Below are 22,938 nucleotides of genomic sequence, written 5' to 3'. Positions count from 1 at the left end.
AGTTAATATATTAATATTAGATGGGGAGCTGTTGCTGCAGTAGTATAGCATGATAGATTAAAGCTGTGACTTGGGATACAGAGAGGCTATGTCAAACAGCAGCAGCTCAGCCTAGATATGGCCAGTCAAAGCCACAATTAAGAATACAGAGTGCTGTGCTAAGTTGTTTCTGTCATGTACAACTCTGTGTGACCCTATGGACTGCAGCCTACCAGGCTCTTCTGTCCATAGGGTTCTCCAGGCAAGAATACTGGAGTGGGCTGTCATGGACTTTCCCAGGGCATCTTCCAGACTCAAGGATCGAACTCGAGTTTCTTATGTATAATCTGTATTACCAGTTGGGTTCTTTACAACTAGCACTACCCAGGAACTCCCAGGAATAGAGTGATGTCCAAGGAAACAGCAGAGTGACCCCAATTATGGCAAGAAAAGCACTGACTTAGAACCTGGGGCCAGAACACAGAGCAGCAGCTCCAATCTCATAGATGGCAAGGCACTGTAACATCTCAACCAAGGAAAGCAGGGTACAGGAGTGATGGGGCCCCAAGCTCAGGTTTTACCACAGTGACATTTCCAGCCTCAGGAAAGACACAGCAGCAGGGACTCTTGGCAGTTCTGTCAAATGGAATCAGTGCCGGTGAAGACTGTGGAAGTCCTCAGTAACAAAGGCTGCAGATGCTTACAGTGGTGAGGCTCTTTGGAATTCTCCTGCTCTCTTTCTCTCCTTGGGCAAGATCCTGTTGGAGGGATCCTTAATGCTACCAAGCTGGTCTGAACTGAAGGATGTTGCTATGTATGTAAAATCTTTTCCATTGTTTTTTACATGGACATCTTCAGTTTTTGCTTTGCCCTCTTCAGGGTTTCTACTCCTTCTTCATTATAATAGAACTTTCCCAAAATAATTTACATTGGTTTGTACTTGTCCATTTATTATTTTTGTTGTTTTTGTGAGGGATACAAGTGTTGGGACCTCCTAGCCCTCCATCTTGAAGATGTCACCTTATTTAAAATTCTGTGTCAAGGAGACTGCAGACAAAAGTACCTCTCATTGCTACTGTTTTTGCACTAGTCTTATCTCTTACATAACATAGTGAATTTGTTGTACAAGATCCTTGACTTTTAGATGAGTGATAGCACCGGCAAAACAGTATATTAAACACACTGTGTTATCTGGAAGTATTCTACACTTTGCCCTTTCACTGCTTTCCACACCTGCTGACTGTTCATATCATGTATTTACTTGAAGTGTAGGAGTTATAATTTAACTTCCAGATTGATTTATCTTTGGCTATAAGCTTGAGCAACAGCAAAAGGATACAGTTATTTTAAAGAAGTACTACATATGAACATGATGTCTATGAAATGGCTCTCGCTTCTGCTGCTGCTACAGCTGACTTGTTACTTTAGCTCTGGAAGTTGTGGAAAGGTACTGGTGTGGCCAGTGGAATATAGTCACTGGATGAATATGAAGATAATTCTGGATGAACTTGTCACGAGGGGTCATGAGGTGACTGTTTTGACATCTTCAGCTTCCATTCTTATTGATCCCAACAAACCGTCTGCCATCAAATTTGAGAATTTCCCAATATCTTTAACTAAAGATGACCTTGAGAATACTTTCAAGCATTTTGTCAGGAAATGGACAGACCTGGCAAATTCATTTTGGACATTTCTTTTGTCACTACAAAGCTTATTTGAGGGATATTCTGATCTTACTCTAAAGATCTGTAAAGAAGTTGTTTCAAACAAGAAACTTATGACAAAACTACATGAATCGAGGTTTGATGTTGTCCTTGCAGATACTGTCGGACCCTGTGGAGAGCTACTGGCTGAGATACTTAAAATACCTTTAGTATACAGTGTCCGCTTCACTCCTGGTTATTCGATTGAAAGGAAGAGTGGGAAACTTCCATACTCACCATCCTATGTACCTGCTATATTGTCTGAATTAAGTGATCACATGACATTCATGGAGAGGGTCAAAAATATGATATATGTACTTTATTTTGACTTTTACTTCCAGATGTTTAATGAGAAGAAGTGGGACCAGTTTTACAGTGAAGTACTAGGTAAGTCAGATTTTTAGTTGGTGGCATGAAGCCCTAACTTTGCTTGGAATAAAAGTTTGTATAAAGTCATAGAAATTTGTCTATTATAAGTAAAATGATAAAAAGAAAATATAAAATGTTCCATCAATCTCATAAATAGTATAGAAACATTAAATGATAGGGTAAGATATAATCCTGTGGTCCATTACTTGTACAGGACACTCTGCTGCTGCTGCTGCTAAGTCACTTCAGTCGTGTCCAACTCTGTGTGACCCCACAGACAGAAACCCACCAGGGTCCCCCGTCCCTGGGATTCTCCAGGCAAGAACACTGGAGTGGGTTGCCATTTCCTTCTCCAATGTGTGAAAGTGAAAAGTGAAAGTGAAGTCGCTCAGTCATGTCCGACTCTTAGCGACCCCACGGACTGCAGCCTGCCAGGCTCCTCCATCCATAGGATTTTCGAGGCAAGAGTACTGGAGTGGCTTGCCATTGCCTTCTCCAACAGGACACTCTAGGAAGTCATAAACCACATATTGAAACACTTAGGACTTCTCTAAGCAATTGTATGTCCATCTTACTAAACTTCTTTTTTAACTTGAAAAAAGTCACTAGAAAATTCATAAAATGTCTTAATAAATGAAGATATGTAGATTGAAGAGTTACACATATATTTGTAACACAAACTTCTAGGTTGCATTAATTTTTTTAATTTATGTAGCTCAGTTTTCAGATATTTTATGTTTAATATATATTATACACATAAATATATATTGGCTTTATTAAAGAATAGAAACATTCAAACATCTTTGGCTACATCATTCCAATCTCTTTTCCAAAACTTACCTAATATATATATATGGCAATATTCTCATTTGATCTGAGTCTTTTTTTTTTTTTCCCTTCCAGGAAGACCGACTACATTATTAGAGACAATGGAGAAAGCTGAATTTTGGCTCTTTCGATCCTACTGGGATTTTGAATATCCTTGCCCACTACTACCAAATGTTGAATTTATTGGAGGCCTCCACTGCAAACCTGCCAAACCTCTGCCTAAGGTCACCTACTCTTCTCTGTTGTGCTTCTTCAACTTTGCATTTTCAGTAGGAATAATTTTGTATTCTTTATTTATAATGTTTAATTATAGTGAAGTGATGTGGGAAACTAAAGTGATTTCCAATTAGAAACTCATATTCCACACCAACACAAGTATCTGAATTTCATTAACATTACAGAATAAAAGAGGGATACCTGGGAGATTTTGAGAATATGTCAGTTAAATTATGATTTCATCATTTAATACATAATAAAGCATCAGACACTCATTAAAAATAATTATAAAGTGACTAGCATATTCCAGAAGTAAGTGATAATATGCAGAGAAATGGTAAAGACCCATTTTCTGCCACTTGACACTCTACCTGGAAAGACAAAATACAAACAAGTAATAAAACTTATGTGTTAATTTTTACACTATGGAAAGACCGCAATGATAAGGAAACATCTAGCAGCAATCACAGAAATATCTCTGAATCATTAATAAATAAGGTGAGATCCAAAGGATATTCAGGAATAATTAAAGGTATAGCGCAGAAATGGATACAAAAGGAAAGCAGGTTGAGTAGTAATAATAGTGGCCAAGAAGTCCAAGTTTAGTCAAAAGAGAAAGAGGCTGAATAAAGAGTCAGATGATGCTGAAGAGGTATGTTAGAGACAGATAATTATGAAGAGTTTGAAGCATCTAGTAAAGGTGTTAGGTAGAACTTTAAAAGGGTCAAGGGAGAGATTTGATCACATTAAAAAAAAAAAAACCTACGTAGGTTATAGTCACTGTGTTGGATTTTAAAGGGGCAAGAGTAGAAAAGGATACCATTTAGCAAGTTGCTATGAAATACAGGAAACAAAGATGGAAAAGATATGACCACATTAAGTCATGATAATAGTACCAACCTCATGTTGTTCTTGTGGGGAAAAAAACTGTACATATGAAATATCCAAAATGTCCCTGACACACACTCAGTGGTCTAGAAGAAATATTAACTATTGTTATTTTGCTGCTATTACATACTATCATCAATAACCCAATGTGTGCCAGCCACCAGGATTTAATTCCTAATTGAATCCAGACTGGTTTCCCAACACATCAAGGTTATACTCTCCATTAAAATCCTAGAAAGCAGAGATCCCATGAAGTGATTTAAAAATAAACTTTTAAAGTTTTTTTTATTAGAAAAAAATTAAGTTAATAAAAGTAATTTAATAACATTTAAATAAAATATAATTTAATAACAATTTAAAATTTTAATGTTAAGAATTTCTTAAGGTTTCAGCAATTAAATTAGTAAGATGAAAAGCTAGAATTATTTTCTGAGGGTTGACTCTGTTCACCTGTGCTCTAGACAAAGAGAAAATTATTCTTCAACAACATAAATGTATGCCCTAATAATTTTTGCAGCCAAATACACTATTTCATTGCATTCACATCAGCTTTTAAACCAGTCCTCATTTGAAATCCCAGGGTTTTATAGCTTACAGCATAAAAGGAATAACTTCATCAATTAGGCCAGGTGTTTCCTGCTTACACTGACCCTATACAAAAACCTCAGCAAAGCTCTCTTAAGGAGTGTAGGTCTCAACATTATAGCTGCCTAACTGAATGAACACAGAGAAAATGCACACTGCCTATATCAGTTCAGTTCACTTCAGTTCAGTTCATTTCAGTCGCTCAGTCGTGTCTGACTCTCCGCGACCCCATGAATCACAGCACGCCAGGCCTCCCTGTTCATCACCAACTCCCGGAGTTCACTCAAACTCATGTCCATAGAGTCGGTGACGCCATCCAGCCATCTCATTCTCCGTCGTCCCCTTCTCCTCCCACCCCCAACCTTTCCCAGCAGCAGAGTCTTTTCCAGTGAGTCAACCAGTCTCATGAAGTGGCCAAAGTATTGCAGTTTCAGCTTCAGCATCAGTCCTTCCAATGAACACCCAGGACTGATCTCCTTTAGAATGGACTGGTTGGATCTCCTTGTGGTATAAGGGACTCTCAAGAGTCTTCTCCAACACCACAGTTCATAGGAATCATAAATTCTGCAGATTATAATACAGACCAAATAATTTGTGCCACTTGAATCTGAAAACTGCCCAATTATAAAATTTCTTCGGTTCATATGGCTCTATTTCTAATGAAGGAAAGTAAGAATATAATTTTTTACAAATTAAAATGATTAGTTTTAAATTTAGTTAAAACTTAAATAGGAAGCAAATAATCTTCAGCAAATTATTTTGTGATCTCTTAAGAGATCCTTTTGTCTACTCATTATTGGTGGAAAAATTAAACTGATATCTTTTTCAAAGGGAAAACTCTTTGGATTGCAAATTGTTTGAATTATCTATGGTAATTTTCATAGTGTCCAAAGGCTGAAATAAGATTAGTGACAGTTCTTCACTACCTAACCATGTATTTTGAAAGATTTCACCATTCTCATTTCAGGAACATGATAGTGTTAATAGGAAGGTAGGTTAGAAGGAAAGGGAGAATTACAAGGAAAGATGAACAGTAGGATAATGATAATAATCAGTAAATGTAGCTGTTGTTATTAAGTTGTAAAATAAGATTTGAATCCTAGTCAATTATTGTGAAGATTTCATTATATAGAAAAACTATTCCTTCAAACAATAACTTTTCTGTTAATTATTAGGTTCTCAGAAATTTTCATTACCTTTTAAACAATTGACTTTTGGCAAAATGCATCAATAGTTTTGATATCAATTCCTCATTCAGTATGTGATTTGAAAAACTTTTCTCCCATTCTGTAGCTTGTGTTTTCATTTTGTTGATTGTCTCCTGTGCTGTGAAGCAGCTTTCGAGTTTGATACAGTCCTATCATTGATTTTTTCTTCTATCATGATTTTGGTGTCATATTCAAAAAAATTATTTTCAAAACCAATATTAAGGAAGCTTCTTTCCACTTTTTTTTAAAAGACTACTATGATGTCTAGTCTTATGTTAAGTCTTTGATTCATTTTTGTGAAATGTGTACAATAGGGATCTCCTTTCACTTTTTTGCATGCGCTTAGTTTCTCAGAATGAGAAGGCAATGGCAAGCCACTCCAGTACTCTTGCCTAGAAAATCCCATGGACGGAGGAGCATGGTAGGCTGCAGTCTGTGGGGTCGCTAAGGGTCGGACACGACTGAGCGACTTCCCTTTCACTTTTCACTTTCACACATTGGAGAAGGAAATGGCAACCCACTCCAGTGTTCTTGCCTGGAGAATCCCAGGGACGGGAGAGCCTGGTGGGCTTCCGTCTATGGGGTCACACAGAGTCGGACACAACTGAAGTGACTTAGCAGCAGCAGCAGCAGTTTCTCAGAAGACAAAGAATAGACTAACATTTCCCAATTAGGTGTTCTTGCCTTCCTTGTCAAATATCGACTATAAATGCAGTTTTAATTCTGGACCCTGCATTCTCTTCCACTGTTCTATTTGTCTATCTTTAGGCCAATATCATGTTGTCTTAAATATTATAGCTTTGTAGTGTAATTTGAAATTGGTAGGTGTGATGCTCTGGCTGGCATTGAGTAGTGTGGATATTTCAACAATATTATCTCTTATGATCTATGAATACATGATGCTTTTCCATTTATTTGTTTTTTCCGCTATTTCTTTCAACAAAGTCTTATAACTGTGCAGAGTTTTCACTTCATTGGTTAAGTTTATTTCTAGTTATTTTATTATCTTTGATCATATAGTAAATAGCATAATTGTTTTAGATATTTCATTATTAGTGTAGAAAAATGTAACTAATTTCTGTGTGTTAATTTTTTATACTATACCGAAATTGTTGATTAGTTCAGGTTTTTGGTTGAACCTCTGGGATTATCTGTACAAAAAAATTATGTCATCCACAAAAAAAAGAATGACAGTTTTACTTCTTCCTTTCTGATTTGGATAGCTTTTATTTTTTGTCTTGCCTTGTTGCTCTAGCTAGGACTTCTAATACTATGTTGAATGAATGTGAGAGGCCATCCATGTCTTGTTCCTGATCTTAGAGAAAAAGTTTTCAAACTTTCATTGTTGATCATGTTAGCTTTGAGTTTACCATATATGGTCTTTATTATGTTGAGGTATGTTATTCTACACCCAATATATAGGACGTTTTATCAGGAAAGGATGTTATCTTGTCAAATGTTATTCTCCATCTCTTGAGATAATCAAGTTAGTTTATCTTTCATTTTATTAATGCAGTGTATTACATCTATTGATTTAGATGATTAACCATCCTTGCATCCTATGGATAAATTCCACTTGGTCATGGTATATAATTTTTTTAATGTGTTGTTGAATTTGGTTTCCTGATATTTAGATGAGAATTTTTGCTTACATATTTACCCTGGATATTGGCATAAAGTTTTCTTTACTTATAAGATCCTTGTCTATTTGATATCAAGGTATAATACTGGCCTTGTAGAATGAGTTTAGAAATGTTCCTTCTCTCCTGTTTAATCTTTTGGGAAAAGTTTTTGAAGCAATGATTCTCAGCCCTTGGAGTAAGTACTGAGCATGAGCTTCATGCTATGTGGGGATGTGTCTGAATGAGGGACTGACAGAGATCCCACTTTAGTCTCTATGGAGCTTCATAGTCTTCATAGTCTTCAGAATTACTACTTTCCCCTCTTTGGCTTTTTAAACTATATTACAAGTTTACATAGACATATTTGGAGGAGAAATTTGTATTCTCTTCAGAGAATCATATTATTGTTTACAGCATGAGGTTCATACTGTTTAAGCAGTCTCTGAAATGTAACTGTGCAGCTCCGAAAAGACTTGACAAGTGAATCAGGTGGGATAACTAAAGAGATTCAGGTTGAAAAAGCAAAAATGATATTAACTTACTGTCTTTTCTAATGAAAGACTTCATGATAAGTTTCATACAATTTTCATCAACCATATTTGAGCTAATGGTGCTTACAATTCTTTGATATACAGAGATGAAAATCTTCCTTTAATATTATTTTGATTCTGATAATGTTTATACTTCAGTAAAAAAAAAAAAAAGAATCATACATATGCATGTTAAATATCCCTACCCCACGGGAGTTTAAGAATCCCTGAGTTCCAACCAGTGGATACCTAGGGTTCCTGGAATCCAAAATAAGAAAGAACCCTGCAACTTAGAAGCCATTTCTAAAGCCTGGGAAAACTATCTTAAGAGAGAACACTTTGGGTAGGGGGCCTTTTTGGTCATATAGTCTTTCCCCTTGTTGATATAACTTTGCTTGTGGCCTCCAGGGAAGAGCTGAGAATGGGCTCAGAAGTCAGTGTGGCCATGGGGGTCTCTGAGTTAAAGAGCTTGGACAACAATGCAGTAATGACCATTTCCATGTGTGTCATGGTGGATGCAGTTCCCTAACCTTGAAGGAATATTTTAGATTTTTAGATTTTCCTCCAAAATTTTCAGAATTCTTTCCTCCAAATTCTGAAATTCACATATTTCTATAGACCAGGACCTATGGATCAGGAAATAAATGTTATTCTAAGTTAAACTCAGATCATTGAGAATTTATAATACACAAATAGGGAGGAAAAAAAGAATGGATAATTTGGTTTCCCTGGTGGCTCAGTGGTAAAGAATTTGCCTGCCAATGCAGGGGACACAGTTTCAATCCCTGATCTGGGAATATCCCATGGAGAAGGAAATGGCAATCCATTTCAGTATTCTTGACTGGAAAACCCCATGTATCCTGGCATGCTACTGGCCAGAGTTGCAAAGAGTCAGACACAACTTAGTGACTCAACAACAACAATAGCAAATATTAATATTTTATAGAATTTGTCAGTGAAGACTTCTAGTCCTGGTGTTTTCTGTGTTGGGAGATTTTTTATTACTGGTTCAATATTTTTACTCATTATAATTATTCAGATTTTCTAATTCTTCCTGATTCTGTCTTGACATATTATGTATTTCTAGGACTTTATCTATTCTTTATGGTACATAATTTGTTGGTATATAATTCTTCACAGCAGTATCTTATGACCCTATGTATTTTTGTGATATCAGTTTAATGTCTTCTCTTTCATTTCTAATTTTATTTAGGAGTCTTCTTTCCTTTGTTAGTCTAGCTAAAGTTTGTCATTTTGTCTATCTTTTTGAAAAGACAAAGACAAATACTGTATGATAGCCCTTGAATGAGGAGGGCATGAAAACCACTCCAGTATTCTTGCCTGGAGAATTCCCATGGGCGGAGGAGCCTGACAGGCTACAATCCTTGGGGCTACAAAGAGTCGGACACGACTGAGTGACTAAGCACACATACCCATCCCTTGTTTGAAGAAACTAAAAAAGGTCAGACTTTTAATAAAAGAGAGTAATATGGTAGTGGTTAACACGGGCTAAGGGCTGGAAGAAATAAACAGATTTTTTTTAAGGGTACAAACTTGCATCTCCGAGTAAATAAAGCTAGAGATATAAGGTACAGAACAGTGAATGTAACAACAATATTATAATCATCAAGCATGCTGAGACTAGATCTTAGTTATTACAACGACAAAAAAAGAAAATATAATTATGTGACATTATGGAGATGCAGTTCAGTTCAGTTCAGTTCAGTCGCTCAGTCGTGTCCGACTCTCCGCGACCCCATGAATTACAGCACGCCAGGCCTCCCTGTCCATCACCAACTCCCGGAGTTCACTCAAACTCATGTCCACAGAGTCGGTGATGCCATCCAGCCATCTCATTCTCAGTCGTCCCCTTCTCCTCCCGCCCTCAACCTTTCCCAGCATCAGAGTCTTTTCCAGTGAGTCAACTCATCGCATGAGGTGGCCAAAGTATTGCAGTTTCAGCTTTAGCATCAGTCCTTCCAATGAACACCCAGGATTGATCTCCCTTAGAATGGACTGGTTGGATTTCCTTGCGGTACAAGGGACTCTCAAGAGTCTTCTCCAACACCACAGTTCAAAAGCATCAATTCTTCGGCGATCAGCCTTCTTCACAGTCCAACTCTCACATCCATACATGACCACGGGAAAAACCATAGTCTTGACAAGATGGACCTTTGTTGGCAAAGTAATGTCTCTGCTTTTTAATATATTATCAAGGTTGGTCATAACTTTCCTTCCAAGGAGTAAGCGTCTTTTAATTTCATGGCTGCAATCAGCATCTGCAGTGATTTTGGAGCCCAGAAAAATAAGTCTGACACTGTTTCCACTGTTTTTCCATCTATTTCCCATGAAGTGATGGGACCAGATGCCATGATCTTCGTTTTCTGAATGTTGAGCTTCAAGCCAACCTTTTCACTCTCCTCTTTCACTTTCATCAAGAGGCTTTTGAGTTCCTCTTCACTTTCTGCCATAAGGGTAGTGTCATCTGCATATCTGAGATTATTGATATTTCTCCCAGCAATCTTGATTCCAACTTGTGCTTCTTCCAGCCCAGAGTTCCTCATGATGTACTCTGCATATAAGTTAAATAAGCAAGGTGACAATATACAGCCTTGACGACCTCCTTTTCCTATTTGGAACCAGTCTGCTGTTCCATGTACAGTTCTGACTGTTGCTTCCTGACCTGCATACAGGTTTCTCAAGAGGCAGGTCAGGTGGTTTGGTATTACCATCTCTTTCAGAATTTTCCACAGTTTATTGTGATCCACACAGTCAAAGGCTTTGGCATAGTCAATGAAGCAGAAATAGATGCTCTTCTGGAACTCTCTTGCTTTCTCCATGATCCAGAGGATGCTGGCAATTTGATCTCTGGTGCCTCTGCCTTTTCTAAAACCTGCTTGAACATCTGGGAGTTCACAGTTCACATATTGCAGAAGCCTGGCTTGGAGAATTTTGAGCATGACTTTACTAGCGTGAAATGCAAACTATCATGGAGATGCAAACTATCATTAAAATGGCAAACCTATTACAACATATAAATGTATCAAATCAATGCATTATATGCCTTAAGTTGCAAAATGCTTTATGTCAAATATATTTTATTCTTTTAAAAAAGTGTATGAATTTTAAACTAAGGATATCTCTACTCAGTAGTATACCTTATTTCATTTTTATAACTTTTTGTATGTTACATGCTTTCAGTTCAGTCGCTCAGTCATGTCCGACTCTTTGTGACCCCATGAATCACAGCATGCCAGGCCTCCATATCTATCACCAACTCCTGGAGTTCACTCAAACTCATGTCCATCGAGTCGGTGATGCCATAAGCCTGTGTTATTTTCATAAAGAAGTCAGAGAAGGAGAATAATCAGTCCACATCAGTGATTAATTTTTAAAGAAAGGCTGTATTACATACAATACGATAGGGATGCATCTTCCACAGCAGAGAAAAATCAGCTTTGAGTAGTAAGACAATGAGACAAAATACTGAAGACAGGTAACTTTAAATACTGCTAAAGGTCACTGGAAATATAACTATGACCTGGATGTACCATGTGAGTCAGTCATTCCTGATGGCTCAGTGGTAAAGAATCCACCTACAATGCAGGAGCCAAAGGAGATGTGGGTTCAATTCCTGGGTCAGGAAGATTCCCTGGAGGAAGGCATGGCAACCCACTCCAATATTCTTACCTGGAGAATCCCAAGGATAGAGGAGGCTAATAGGTTACAGTCCTACAGGGTCACGAAGAGTTGGACATGACTGAGGCGACTAAGCATGCACACACCATGTGAGTCATAGGAAAGTTCAGTGACCTTCATATTGAGACTGATATCATCAGGGTGAAATTGCATTTTTAAAGAATTCTCTACACAATGTAATCTGCAAGGTTAAAGTTTGAAATAAGATTCCATTTTCTTTTTTTCTGTTAAAAATAGTTTTTTAAAAAGTTTTATGATCATAAGTAAGGTCAAAATATATATATTTTATGATGGAAGGGTTGAGTCATTATTCTCCAGAAGAAAAAAATAGTAAATTTAGAACACAAAAAAAGGAAAGAAGTTTAATAGATAAGTACATCATTTTCACTAGCTATTCAGGAAACTTGCCCCTCTGCATTTTTTTTTTTTGTAATAGAGTACAATGAGCAATATGGAATTATTCTAATATAGAAGATAAAAATTTTGTATTGGAAAGTATGAAGGACTAGAAGACAAAATAATTCTGATACAATTCCAAGCATACAATTTTTTTAGGAGTGTACATTGAGCAATGTGGATTTATTCTAGTATATTAGTGACAAAATTATTTTTAATTGATGAGGATCTGGGGTTACTCAACAGAATAACTCTAAAACAATTCCAGCAAATACAGCTTCACCAGGAGCTTTATTACATCCTACTGTGACATTAAGAAAGCGTAAACAAACTCAATAAAGGACAGAAATGGTAGGGACCTAACAGAAGCAGAAGATATTAAGAAGAGGTGGCAAGAATACACAGAAGAACTGTACAAAAAAAAGATCTTCACAACCCAGATAATCACGATGGTGTGATCACTCACGTAGAGCCAGACATCCTGGAATGTGAAGTCAAGTGGGCCTTAGGAAGCATCACTATGAACAAAGCTAGTGGAGGTGATGGAATTCCAGTTGAGCTATTTCAAATCTTGAAAGATGATGCTGTAATTGTGCTACACTCAATATGCCAGCAAATTTGAAAAACTCAGCAGTGGCCACAAGACTGGAAAAGGTCAGTTTTCACTCCAACCCCAAAGAAAGGCTACGCCAAAGAATGCTCAAACTACCACACAATTGCACTCATCTCACACGCTAGTAATGTTTAATATTCTCCAAGCCAGGGTTCAGCTACATGTGAACCATGAACTTCCAGATGTTCAAGATGGTTTCAGAAAAGGCAGAGGAACCAAAGATCAAATTGCCAACATCTGATGGGTCATCAAAAAAGCAAGAGAGGTCCAGGAAACAATCTATTTCTGCTTTATTGACTATGCCAAAGCCTTTGACTGTGTGGATCACAATAAACTGTGGAAAATTCTGAAAGAGATGGGAATACCAGACCACCTGAGCTGCCTCCTGAGAAACCTGTATGCAGGTCAGGAAGCAACAGTTAGAACTGGACATGGAACAACAGACTGGTTCCAAATTGGAAAAGGAGTACATCAAGGCTGTATATTGTCACCCTGCTTATTTAAATTATATGCAGAGTACATCATGAGAAACCCTGGACTAGAGGAAGCACAAGCTGGAATCAGGATTGCCAGGAGAAAAATCAATAACCTCAGATATGCAGATGACACTACCCTTATGGCAGAAAGTAAAGAAGAACTAAAGAGCCTCTTGATGAACGTGAAAGAAGAGAGTGAAAAAGTTGACTCAAAGCTCAATATTCAGAAAACTAAGATCATGGCATCCAGTCCCATTACTTTACAGCAAATAGATGGGGAAACAGTGGAAACAGTGGTTGACTTTATTTTTCTGGGCTCCAAAATCACTGCAGATGCTGATTGCAGCCATGAAGTTAAAAGATGCTTACTCTTTGGGATGAAAGTTATGACCAACCTATCAGATAGCATATTGAAAAGCAGAGACATTACTTTGTCAACAAAGCTCCGTCTAGTCAAGACTATGGTTTTTCCAGTGGTCATGTACGGATGTGAGAGTTGGACTATAAAGAGAGATGAGCACAGAAGAATTGATGCTTTTGAACTGTGGTGTTGGAGAAAACTCTTGAGAGTTCCTTGGACTGCAAGGAGATCCAACCAGTCTATCCTAAAGGAAATCAGTCCTGAATATTCATTGGAAGGACTGATGTTGAAGCTGAAACTCCAAAACTTTGGCCACCTGATGCGAAGAGCTGACTCATTTGAAAAGACCCTGATGCTGGGAAAGACTGAAGGCAGGAGAAGGGAATGACAGAGGATGAGATGGTTGGATGGCATCACCGACTCAGTGGACATGGGTTTGGGTGGAATCAGGGAGCTGGTGATGGACAGGGAGACCTGGCATGCTGTGGTTCATGGGGTTGCAAAGAGTCGGACACGACTGAGCATCTTAACTGAACTGAAACAAACTCAGCAATATGATCACTCAAATATATAAATACACAGATATATCTCTGGGTTTTGCATATAGGACTCATAGGACTCTTTCATAGAACATGCAAACAGCAATACCAGACTCCTCATTGTCAGTGATTAGTAATTTAGAGAGAGAGAGTCTGGGAAATATTGGCAAAGTTTAAGGTAAGGTAAAGGATTATAGAGCTGAAAGAATGAGAAAGTCATTAGAATCATAACTTTTTCTTAGTACTAATAGTCAGGAAACTAAAATAATTCACTAGAATGTATGTAATAAATAAATGATTTAGTAGGATTATAATAATAAAGAATGAAGCAAAAAGTGAAACTGAAAGTTGCTCAGTTGTGTCCAATTCTTTCTCTGTGACTCTGTGGACTATACAGTCCATGGAATTCTCCAGGCCAGAATACTGGAGTGGGTTGCTGGTCCCTTCTTCAGGGGATCTTCCCAACCCAAGGATCGAACCCAGGTCTCCCACATTGCAAGCGGATTCTTTGCCAGCTGAGCCACAAGGGAAGCAAATCTTTCCAATAATCTATGTTAGTAATCAGTAACATTATTTATGAAGAATTTGAGTGTAGCATTGTATAATAGTATCTCCTCACTACTGTCTTTTTCTTGCTTTTGCACACATATACATTTGCATAAATACACATATTAGAAGAAATTAACCTCATATTACATATTTCCTTCACAAGGATCTCAGGAATAACATCTATTTAAAAAAGAGCCACTAATGAAAACACTATGGCGATTCCTCAAAAATATAAAAAAATAGAATTACCATATAGGTCAGCAATTCTCCTTCTGGGCATATATATAAAAAATTGAAATTAGTCATGAAATTAGGATGAGATATTTACACACCATGTTCATGAAAGCTCTATTCACAAGAGCCAAGAGGTTGAAGAAACCCAAGCATCCATCAACAGATAAGCAAAAAAACAAAATGTGGTGTCTGCAAACAATGAAATATTACTCAGCCTTTAAAAGGAAATATGAAACAAGGAAAAACACGGATGAACCTTAGGCTAAGTGAAATAATCCATCACAAAGATACAAATACTTTACAATTCAGTTTTTATGAGATTGCTAGACTCTCAAGTTTGTAGAAACGTAGAGTAGAATGAAGGTCTCCAGGGGCTGGGCAAAGAAGGAATGGAGCTTCTTAATGGACACAGACTTCTAGTTTTGCCAGATGAAAAATGTCTAGAGATTGATTCCACAAGACGAATATACTTAACAATACTGAACTATACACTTAGAAATGATGAAGATGGTAAATTTTATCTTATGTATATTTTACCACTTTTTTTAAAAGCCACTAATAATTTCTAACTGTAATATTTGTAGCCATCGTTCAGTTAATGTTTGCTATGCTATTGCTCTTTTGTGATGGAGCAAATGCTTTTTTCACAGGAAATGGAAGAGTTTGTGCAGAGCTCTGGAGAAAATGGTATTGTGGTGTTTACTTTGGGGTCAATGGTCACTAACATGACAGAAGAAAGAGCCAATATGATTGCATCAGCTCTTGCCCAGATTCCACAAAAGGTATGCACAGTAACTTAATAGTGGACAACTATTTAACAAGTTGGGCTTCCCTGGTGGCTCAGTATAAGAGCACGCCTGTCAATGCAGGAGACTCAGGCTTGATCCTTGGGTTGGGAAGATCGCTTGGATAAGGAAATGGCAAGCCACTCCACTATTCCTGCCAGGAAAACCCCATGGACAGAGGAGCCTGGTGGGCTACAGTCCATGGGGTCACAAAGCATTGGACACAGCTTAGCGGCTGAATGATAACAGCAGCTAATGAGTCTGTTAAACTCTATAAAAGGTCTAATTACAGAAAATTTTTGCAAGAAAGGTAAACTACTATGATAGCTCCGACTTATCTGAGATATTTGTAAAAAACAAAATATACATGGCAGATGCTAAAGTGGTGTACAGAGTGTTTTTGATTGACAATAACTTTGGATTAACATTGTAATCAAGAAGAGATATATTTAAGAGATGTAGTATGAATTTTGGTATTATAATAGTATTGTGGGCGGGAAAAGAAATCATCAGATTCTGTTATGTAGTTTACTCCTTTACCTTGAAGGGCTTCTGAGGACACAATAAATATATACAGGTGTTCTCAGAGGTTAAATTTTAACAGTAGGCATAATACCGACTCTTTGCAAACCCATGGACTGTAGCTAGACACCTCTGTCCATAGGATTTTCCAGGCAAGAATAATGGAATGGGTCACCATTTCCTTCTTGAGGGCATCTTCCCAACCCAGAGATCAAACCCAGGTCTCCTGCACTGCAGGCAGACTCTTTACTATCTGAGCCACCAGGGAAGCCCCATAATACAATAATCTTAAGCAGTATTAACAAAAATCTGAAATGTGCCATGCAATTTCTACCTGCCAGGAAATCCCAACCCCTTTCCTTCTCCTGAATGTTGGAAACAGCCCTCTTCAGTGTTCTTTTCTGGTTGCTACACAGAGAAAGGATGGTCAGGGAACCGCAAGCTGCTGCCAGATATCCATATAGCCACAGTGATTCAGAGAAAGAGAGACATCAACCTCCTTGGTTGACTGGGTCCTGCCAAAGTCTGAGGCAGAAAGACCAAAGAGAAAGGGTGAAGGTGGGGTCCTGCCCTTTGGATGAACCTGGTACATTGTAAAGTCTGGTCCTTAATGGACTCTGCTTCTATTACTATTCTGAATTGAGGAAAGAAAAGAGGCTGAAAGAAGGAGTCAAGCATGAGAAAGACTGGCATGGAAAAGGATCAGCTGCCTCCTTCTCCATAAAATATAGTAGTAATTTATTTTCTAATGTAGAAAATACACGAAGGGTCTTTGGCTGTTTGTGAACTACTTTTTTAGTTTACTATCTGATACTGTAGTGTTCTCCTAACCACACATGCTAATTTTTTGCTGTAAATCTACTTTATATTCACATAGCAAATAGAAGTTAAACAACTAAAAATTATAATCCAGTTTATGAAGATTGCTTGGTACTAATTTAACACCACAGCTTTTGAACTTTACCAACAGCTGTTTTGTTATTAATAGTTACAAATCGCTAACAGGCTTTTCTTTTCTAAATTTAAAGAATTTCCTAACCTAGAAAAGTGGTAATACACTGGATTCATGTCAAAAATTGCTAATAGACACTTTTCTTGGAAGAAGTATTTAACAATTTATAATCTAAAAGAAGCTATCTTCCTAAACAGCATTAATTAACTTGCTATTAGTAAATTACTAAATAAGCAGAAATATTAATTGTCATAAGTGGCTGATTGAATGTATTCCTTTTTGTAAATCAAAAGATATAAAACTCTAGTAAAAATAACAAGCTATATGAGTAAGTGTATATAGATAAAGTCCCTACTATGAATCCAAAAGGAATCAGTAAGAGACAATTACATTTTAAAATGAGAGCTAGTGTATGAAATAAAGCAAAATAAAGGTATGTTATTAATAATTTGCCACTTTTTTTTAATAGAATGGAGACCACATAGCAATTTCTTAAATACTTAAATTTGCCATTCAGGATCTCATTTCTCTATGGCATCATGTGTAAGATGTCAATAGTGCATACCACACCTGGTTGAATAAATTCATAAAATGTGGGTCTTCCTATTGATGGCAGTGTGTTAGTAGATATCATTACTTAAGAGCTCATGTCCTTATTTCCTTAACTGTCATCAGTTCAGTTCAGCTCAGTCATTCAGTTGTGTCTGACTCTTTGCAACCCCATGGACTGCAGCACACCAGGCTTCCCTGTCTATCACCAACTCCCAGAGGCTACTCAAACTCAAGTCCATTGAGTTGGTGATGCCATCCAACCATCTCATCCTCTGTCGTCCCTTTCTCCTGCCTTCTATCTTTCCCAGCATCAGGGTCTTTTCTAAAGAATCAGTTCTTCACATCAGGCGGCCAAAGTATTGGAGTTTCAGCTTCAGCTGAATGTCATATGGAATATGACATTTCATATGGAATATGACAAAGTGTCATATGGAAGACATTTAACTAGATGTCTTCAATCTCTTTAGAATTCTATCCCTATAAATTTGAAGTTCAACTTACAGAATATTTTCTTTAACAGGTTATATGGAGACATGATGGCAAGAAACCAGATACCTTAGGACCCAATACTCGACTGTATAAGTGGGTCCCCCAGAATGACCTTCTTGGTGAGACTTGGTAGAACAATTGAAAGCATGGGTAGCAGCTGAGCAGACTGATCGTACTTCAACAGGAAACAAACTTACTGAGCATTTATTATTGAAACACTAAAAAAGAAAACTTTACTCCTTTATTTTTATTTCCAGCTCTAGGTGAAAATAGAAAATACAACAATTGTCACTTTATTAAAAATAGTGATGTCCCTTATAGTCAGAATCAAAATGTCTTATTTTAGCTGTAATCATTTCTAGCCATGAACTTTTAAATAACTTCATGGATTGTTGTTCTGTCTCTGAATTCTCTATCTTTACCCCGCTGTAGAGATATTTTAAGTTCCACCGAAAAATACCGGCTCCTCTTTTATTACCAATGACCCTTCATTTTCTGTAGGAAAAATTCCGCAATCATTTCCTTGAGGCAATTACACATTTTATAGTAATGTAGCTTTTCCTTCCTCTGGTTCCAATATAACTACCATTACCCTTCCAGTGGCCTTGTCACTCTTTCTATCGGACTGAATGACTTCACTGTTTCTTTAAGAGAGTATATTTCTGACATGCCCTCCTCTGGTATTTTTGTTCATCCGCTTTATTTTACACAGACTATTCTTTCAAGCTATTCACCTGCCGATCTTGAATTCATTTATGACATTCAAAAGGTAAAGTACTTCTTTCATGAAGTCTTCACTTACCTCTCTAGCAGACTTAGTGGATTGTTGCACTGAGTTCCAAAAGCAATTTAAATGCAGTTTCCTGTGTGTAATCAAGGGTTATATTTTAAAAAAACAAAACCATTGCTTTCTTTCAGTGTCTTCTCATGCCCTTTTCTCATTTTTAAGACTTTTAATTAATAATTTTACTGAAATTCACACAATCCTAGGTCATCCAAAAACCAAGGCCTTTATAACTCATGGTGGAACCAATGGCATTTATGAGGCCATCTACCACGGGGTCCCTATGGTGGGCCTTCCTTTGTTTGCTGAGCAACCTGATAACATCAACCGCGTGAAGGCCAAGGGAGCAGCTGTCAGATTGGACTTGGAAACAATGTCAAAAACAGATTTTCTCAATGCACTGAAGCAAGTCATTAACAATCCTTCGTGAGTATATATATATATATATACACACACACACATATATGTTTTACTACATATTATTTCTAGAGGCATTCTCACAGGAAGACACAAGAGGCAGCAAGGAGTCTTCAGTAAAAACAATGAGGAGTAAGATTTGCTCAATGCTTTGAAAATAGTCATTAGTAACCTATTGGGTCACATTATGTGTTTTCAGTGGCTTTAGGGGAAAGATTTGTCAGAGGCTTAAGGATGGTGGAGAAATTTTGAAAGAGCTCCTCATTAGAATGAGAAGAATCCCTCGGTGGTAACAAGGATTAAGGGGAAACACTGAGAACAAAGTTAAAGTAGGAAACCATGAACTCTTTAAGCACTCATCCGCACACTTAAGACTTTCCTTCAGCATATGAATTCCTCAAATGTTTTAGATTCTTCTAAAATGATCTAATTTTAGTAAATCACCATGACATGATCCATCTCAAATTCTCATTACATTGAGCACTTTTAAAATTTTCTGTCCTAATATTTTTTCCATAAAAGATGAAAGATAAACATCTAGAACTATCAAATTAACTAATTACAACTATTTTGAGACTATTTATTTTTTACCACTAGTGCCACCTGGGAAGCCCAAATGTAGATACATTCTTAGTTCTTCTTTAGGTTGTTTTTGTCTTGTTTTGAAGAACTGTAAAATCAAAAAGTAATTGACTTTGAAAAGACATGTTGGGATATTCCTATGTAAAAACAAAATTTTCTGAAACCAGAAACATTTTGTTTTCAAATTGTTTCGTGGTTTAACTTGAGTAATATTATTACTATTAATATCACAAATATGATGTATGTATTTTCCCCCTTTTGTTCATGATGACTTTGGAAAAAAACATTTTGAGGCTATATTGGTAATAATAGCACAGTGGACATTTGTGTTTAAAAAAGTGCTATTTAATTTTAATTTTAGCACAAATATTACACTAAATGACTGCCATAAGAAGAATATTTTCTTTCTTTTTAAAAGAAATATATGTTTCAGTAGGCAGTTTCATGTAAAAGTAACTCTGTCTAGTATCTTTGTGTATTTTTTAATTTTTAATAATGTAAAGCTAACGCCAACAAACAAATATAATGTACTGCTTGATATATATTGACTATTTATGATATGGTACACATTGTACTAAGTCCATTATACATATTAAGTAACTTCTGCGTTATAAACTTTCCCTACTCTATTAAAAGTATTTCTGAACTACTACCCTTTTCTCAAACACCCAATGCTCCCCCTGAGTTTTTTACAGAACAGGGAGAGAAGTTACCTCCATTGTTACCACACTGTTATTTAAAGTTCATGCATCATATCGCTTTATTCCTGCTTCTTTGTGTTAGTCCATCATCATTTCAACAGTAAAAACAAATAAAACTCCAAAGCCTGAAGGTAAAATGTTTGGCACACTCTGTATTCTAAAATAACTAGTGAGGAAAACAATAATATTAGGAAAAATTTACTGAGTCTACCGTATACTAATAATACATCTAAGGATCAATATATTATTCCTCCAAATAGTCAGATAGGATACTATTGCTATGCATTCCATTTAACAATGAAAAACTGAGAAAGGGAGTTTAAAAAGCAGGCAGCAAGGTAAGTGTTTAGAGTCAGAATTCAAACGAAGGCCAATTCACTTCCACACTTTAACCACTGCTTCACTAATATAAGGTCGACACCAACTCCTGGCCAGTGCTGTCTGACCATGTCCCTGAAGCTCATGATGTATTTACCTCCTATCTCTGGATTATGATAGTGTTTCAAAGTTTCTCTGCCAGATCTCTTAACAATTCCTTACTGGATAGCTCAACTCATGTATTTCTTTTCTTTTCACCCTCACAATTTGACTTATTCCATTCTCAGGCTACAAATGCTTCTTTCTTGTCTTCTCTTTTTTACATAGCTTGAAATCCTATGCATTCAACAAATTCTAGCCCATAAGCTCCTGTGCGTGTGCTCAGTTGCTTAGTCATGTCCAGGTCTTTGCGACCCCATGGACTGTAGCCTGCCGGGATTCTCTGTCCATGAAATTCTCCAGCAAGAATACTGGAGTGGGTTGCCGTTTCCTTCTCCAGGCTGATGAGCTTAGATCTCTATGATTATCTCGTAGAAAAACAACCAATTGTTCTTCCACTCTATGTGGCACTCATTTCCTCTCTCTGCATGGAAATTTCACATATTTAACTTTTCTAGTTCATTCTATAAATTGATGTCTCTGATTTTCCTTCAGGTATAAACAGAATGCTATGTGGTTATCAACCATTCAACATGATCAGCCTATAAAGCCCCTTGACCGAGCAGTCTTCTGGATCGAATTTGTCATGCGCCACAAAGGAGCCAAGTACCTGCGACCTGCGGCCCACAACCTCACCTTGTTCCAGTACCACTCTCTGGATGTGATCGGGTTCCTGCTGGCCTGTGTGGCAATTGCTGTATTTGTCATCACAAAATGCTTTCTGTTTTGCTGCCGAAAGTTTGCTGTAACAGGGAAGAAGAGGAAAAGGGAATAGCTGTATTTGGGTCCCAAACCAGGAATGTCCCATAGGTGGAATTCTTCCAGCTTATTTCAGCAGGAAGGAGTTATGAAAAGGCTCCTATCTTCCTGTGACAAAATGGCTTTTCACAGTTCAGCACCTCCTTTCAAAATTTGTGTACAAGGAATTTTTTAACTGTTTAAGATTTAGAAAAATGTCATGCCAAGATGAAAGCTGATGAAAATTATATAAAAGTAAATGGGTAAATATTGAAATTTATTACTTTAAATCAGAAGTTTTACTAAAAAATTATTGAATATGTTATAACAGTGCTTCACATGGTGTGCACAGACACCAGAATGATAAACCTAGACCTCCTCTGACTGACATAATCAGATAACAATGGGCAGAATACAAAAATTACATAAAATTTATGGAAAATTGGTAAATCAAATGAAAGCAATCTGAAGTCACTTTTGAAAACTGCACATCAGGAAAGCAGTTTATAATCAAGGTGGTCCAGGTGAGGAAATGGGTCTTATTGACCAAAAGGACCACCATCTAAATCATAAAACAAGCATTCATCAGTCTAAGGCATAATTTATTCAAATTATTTAAAATAAATTGATGCTTGGGGAACAAGAGGAAAAATGTACCATAGAATTTTCTATACTGCCTCTCAACATAATTTCCATGTTTAAAAAAGATGGAATTACTATGGTGTCATAGTAGATAGTATTATTAAATCACACATATAGTTCTAAACAATTTTCCACAAATCTATCCTGCAACACTTGTAACAAAAAAAGTGTTTGTCATTATTGTATAGTGAGAATTACTCCAAATCTCCAACAAAAAGTCAAACAGTCCAATATGAAAATAGATGAAGATGAATAAGAAAGTCACAGAAGTGAAATGGCCAATGACATATAAAAAGGGACAAAGGTTACTAGTGCTTTGGGAAATGGAATTTAAGTCACTTATGTCTCTGGATATGTTCAGGTGTCTCCTAGTTTATAGTCTATGGGAACTTGAGTAGAATTTGTATCCTACTGTTGTGTAAAAATTGCATAAATCTTAATATGCTGAACTGATTCATTATGCTTTTCAGGTCTACTATATTCTTCTACTTCTCTATAGATG

General features: G+C 36.9%; 1 protein-coding gene across 4 annotated transcripts; it reads left to right on the top strand.

Moving 5' to 3' along the window:
- The first annotated feature begins 1,342 nt into the window (after positions 1 to 1,342).
- On the top strand, positions 1,343 to 21,831 carry LOC129561605 (UDP-glucuronosyltransferase 2B4-like). Of its 4 annotated transcripts, none has more exons than XM_055434339.2 (6): positions 1,343 to 2,069; positions 2,955 to 3,103; positions 15,446 to 15,577; positions 18,127 to 18,214; positions 19,086 to 19,305; positions 21,552 to 21,831. In XM_055434339.2, exons 1-6 carry the CDS (start codon positions 1,343 to 1,345, stop codon positions 21,829 to 21,831), a joined length of 1,596 nt encoding a protein of 531 aa, XP_055290314.1. The 4 variants fall into 4 exon arrangements, with proteins under 4 accessions (XP_055290314.1, XP_088692191.1, XP_088692193.1 ...); XM_088836065.1 differs by having other exon boundaries at positions 1,343 to 2,073; positions 2,959 to 3,103; XM_088836067.1 differs by having other exon boundaries at positions 1,352 to 1,821; positions 2,959 to 3,103.
- Positions 21,832 to 22,938: the final 1,107 nt, after the last annotated feature.

This window comes from Moschus berezovskii, chromosome 5 (genome assembly GCF_049115385.1).
Source record: "Moschus berezovskii isolate FMDL1 chromosome 5, NW_MosBer_1.0, whole genome shotgun sequence".
Classification (NCBI taxonomy): domain Eukaryota; kingdom Metazoa; phylum Chordata; class Mammalia; order Artiodactyla; family Moschidae; genus Moschus; species Moschus berezovskii.
This window is presented reverse-complemented; position numbering and strand designations above follow the sequence as displayed.

Bases quoted from the DNA above. Each gene is read 5' to 3' on its own strand.
- LOC129561605 (XM_055434339.2), top strand. From the start codon at position 1,343: ATGAACATGATGTCTATGAAATGGCTCTCGCTTCTGCTGCTGCTACAG. The intron at 2,070-2,954 runs GTAAGTCAGATT...TTTCCCTTCCAG, and splicing joins GTTTTACAGTGAAGTACTAG to GAAGACCGACTACATTATTA. The intron at 19,306-21,551 runs GTGAGTATATAT...ATTTTCCTTCAG, and splicing joins CAAGTCATTAACAATCCTTC to GTATAAACAGAATGCTATGT.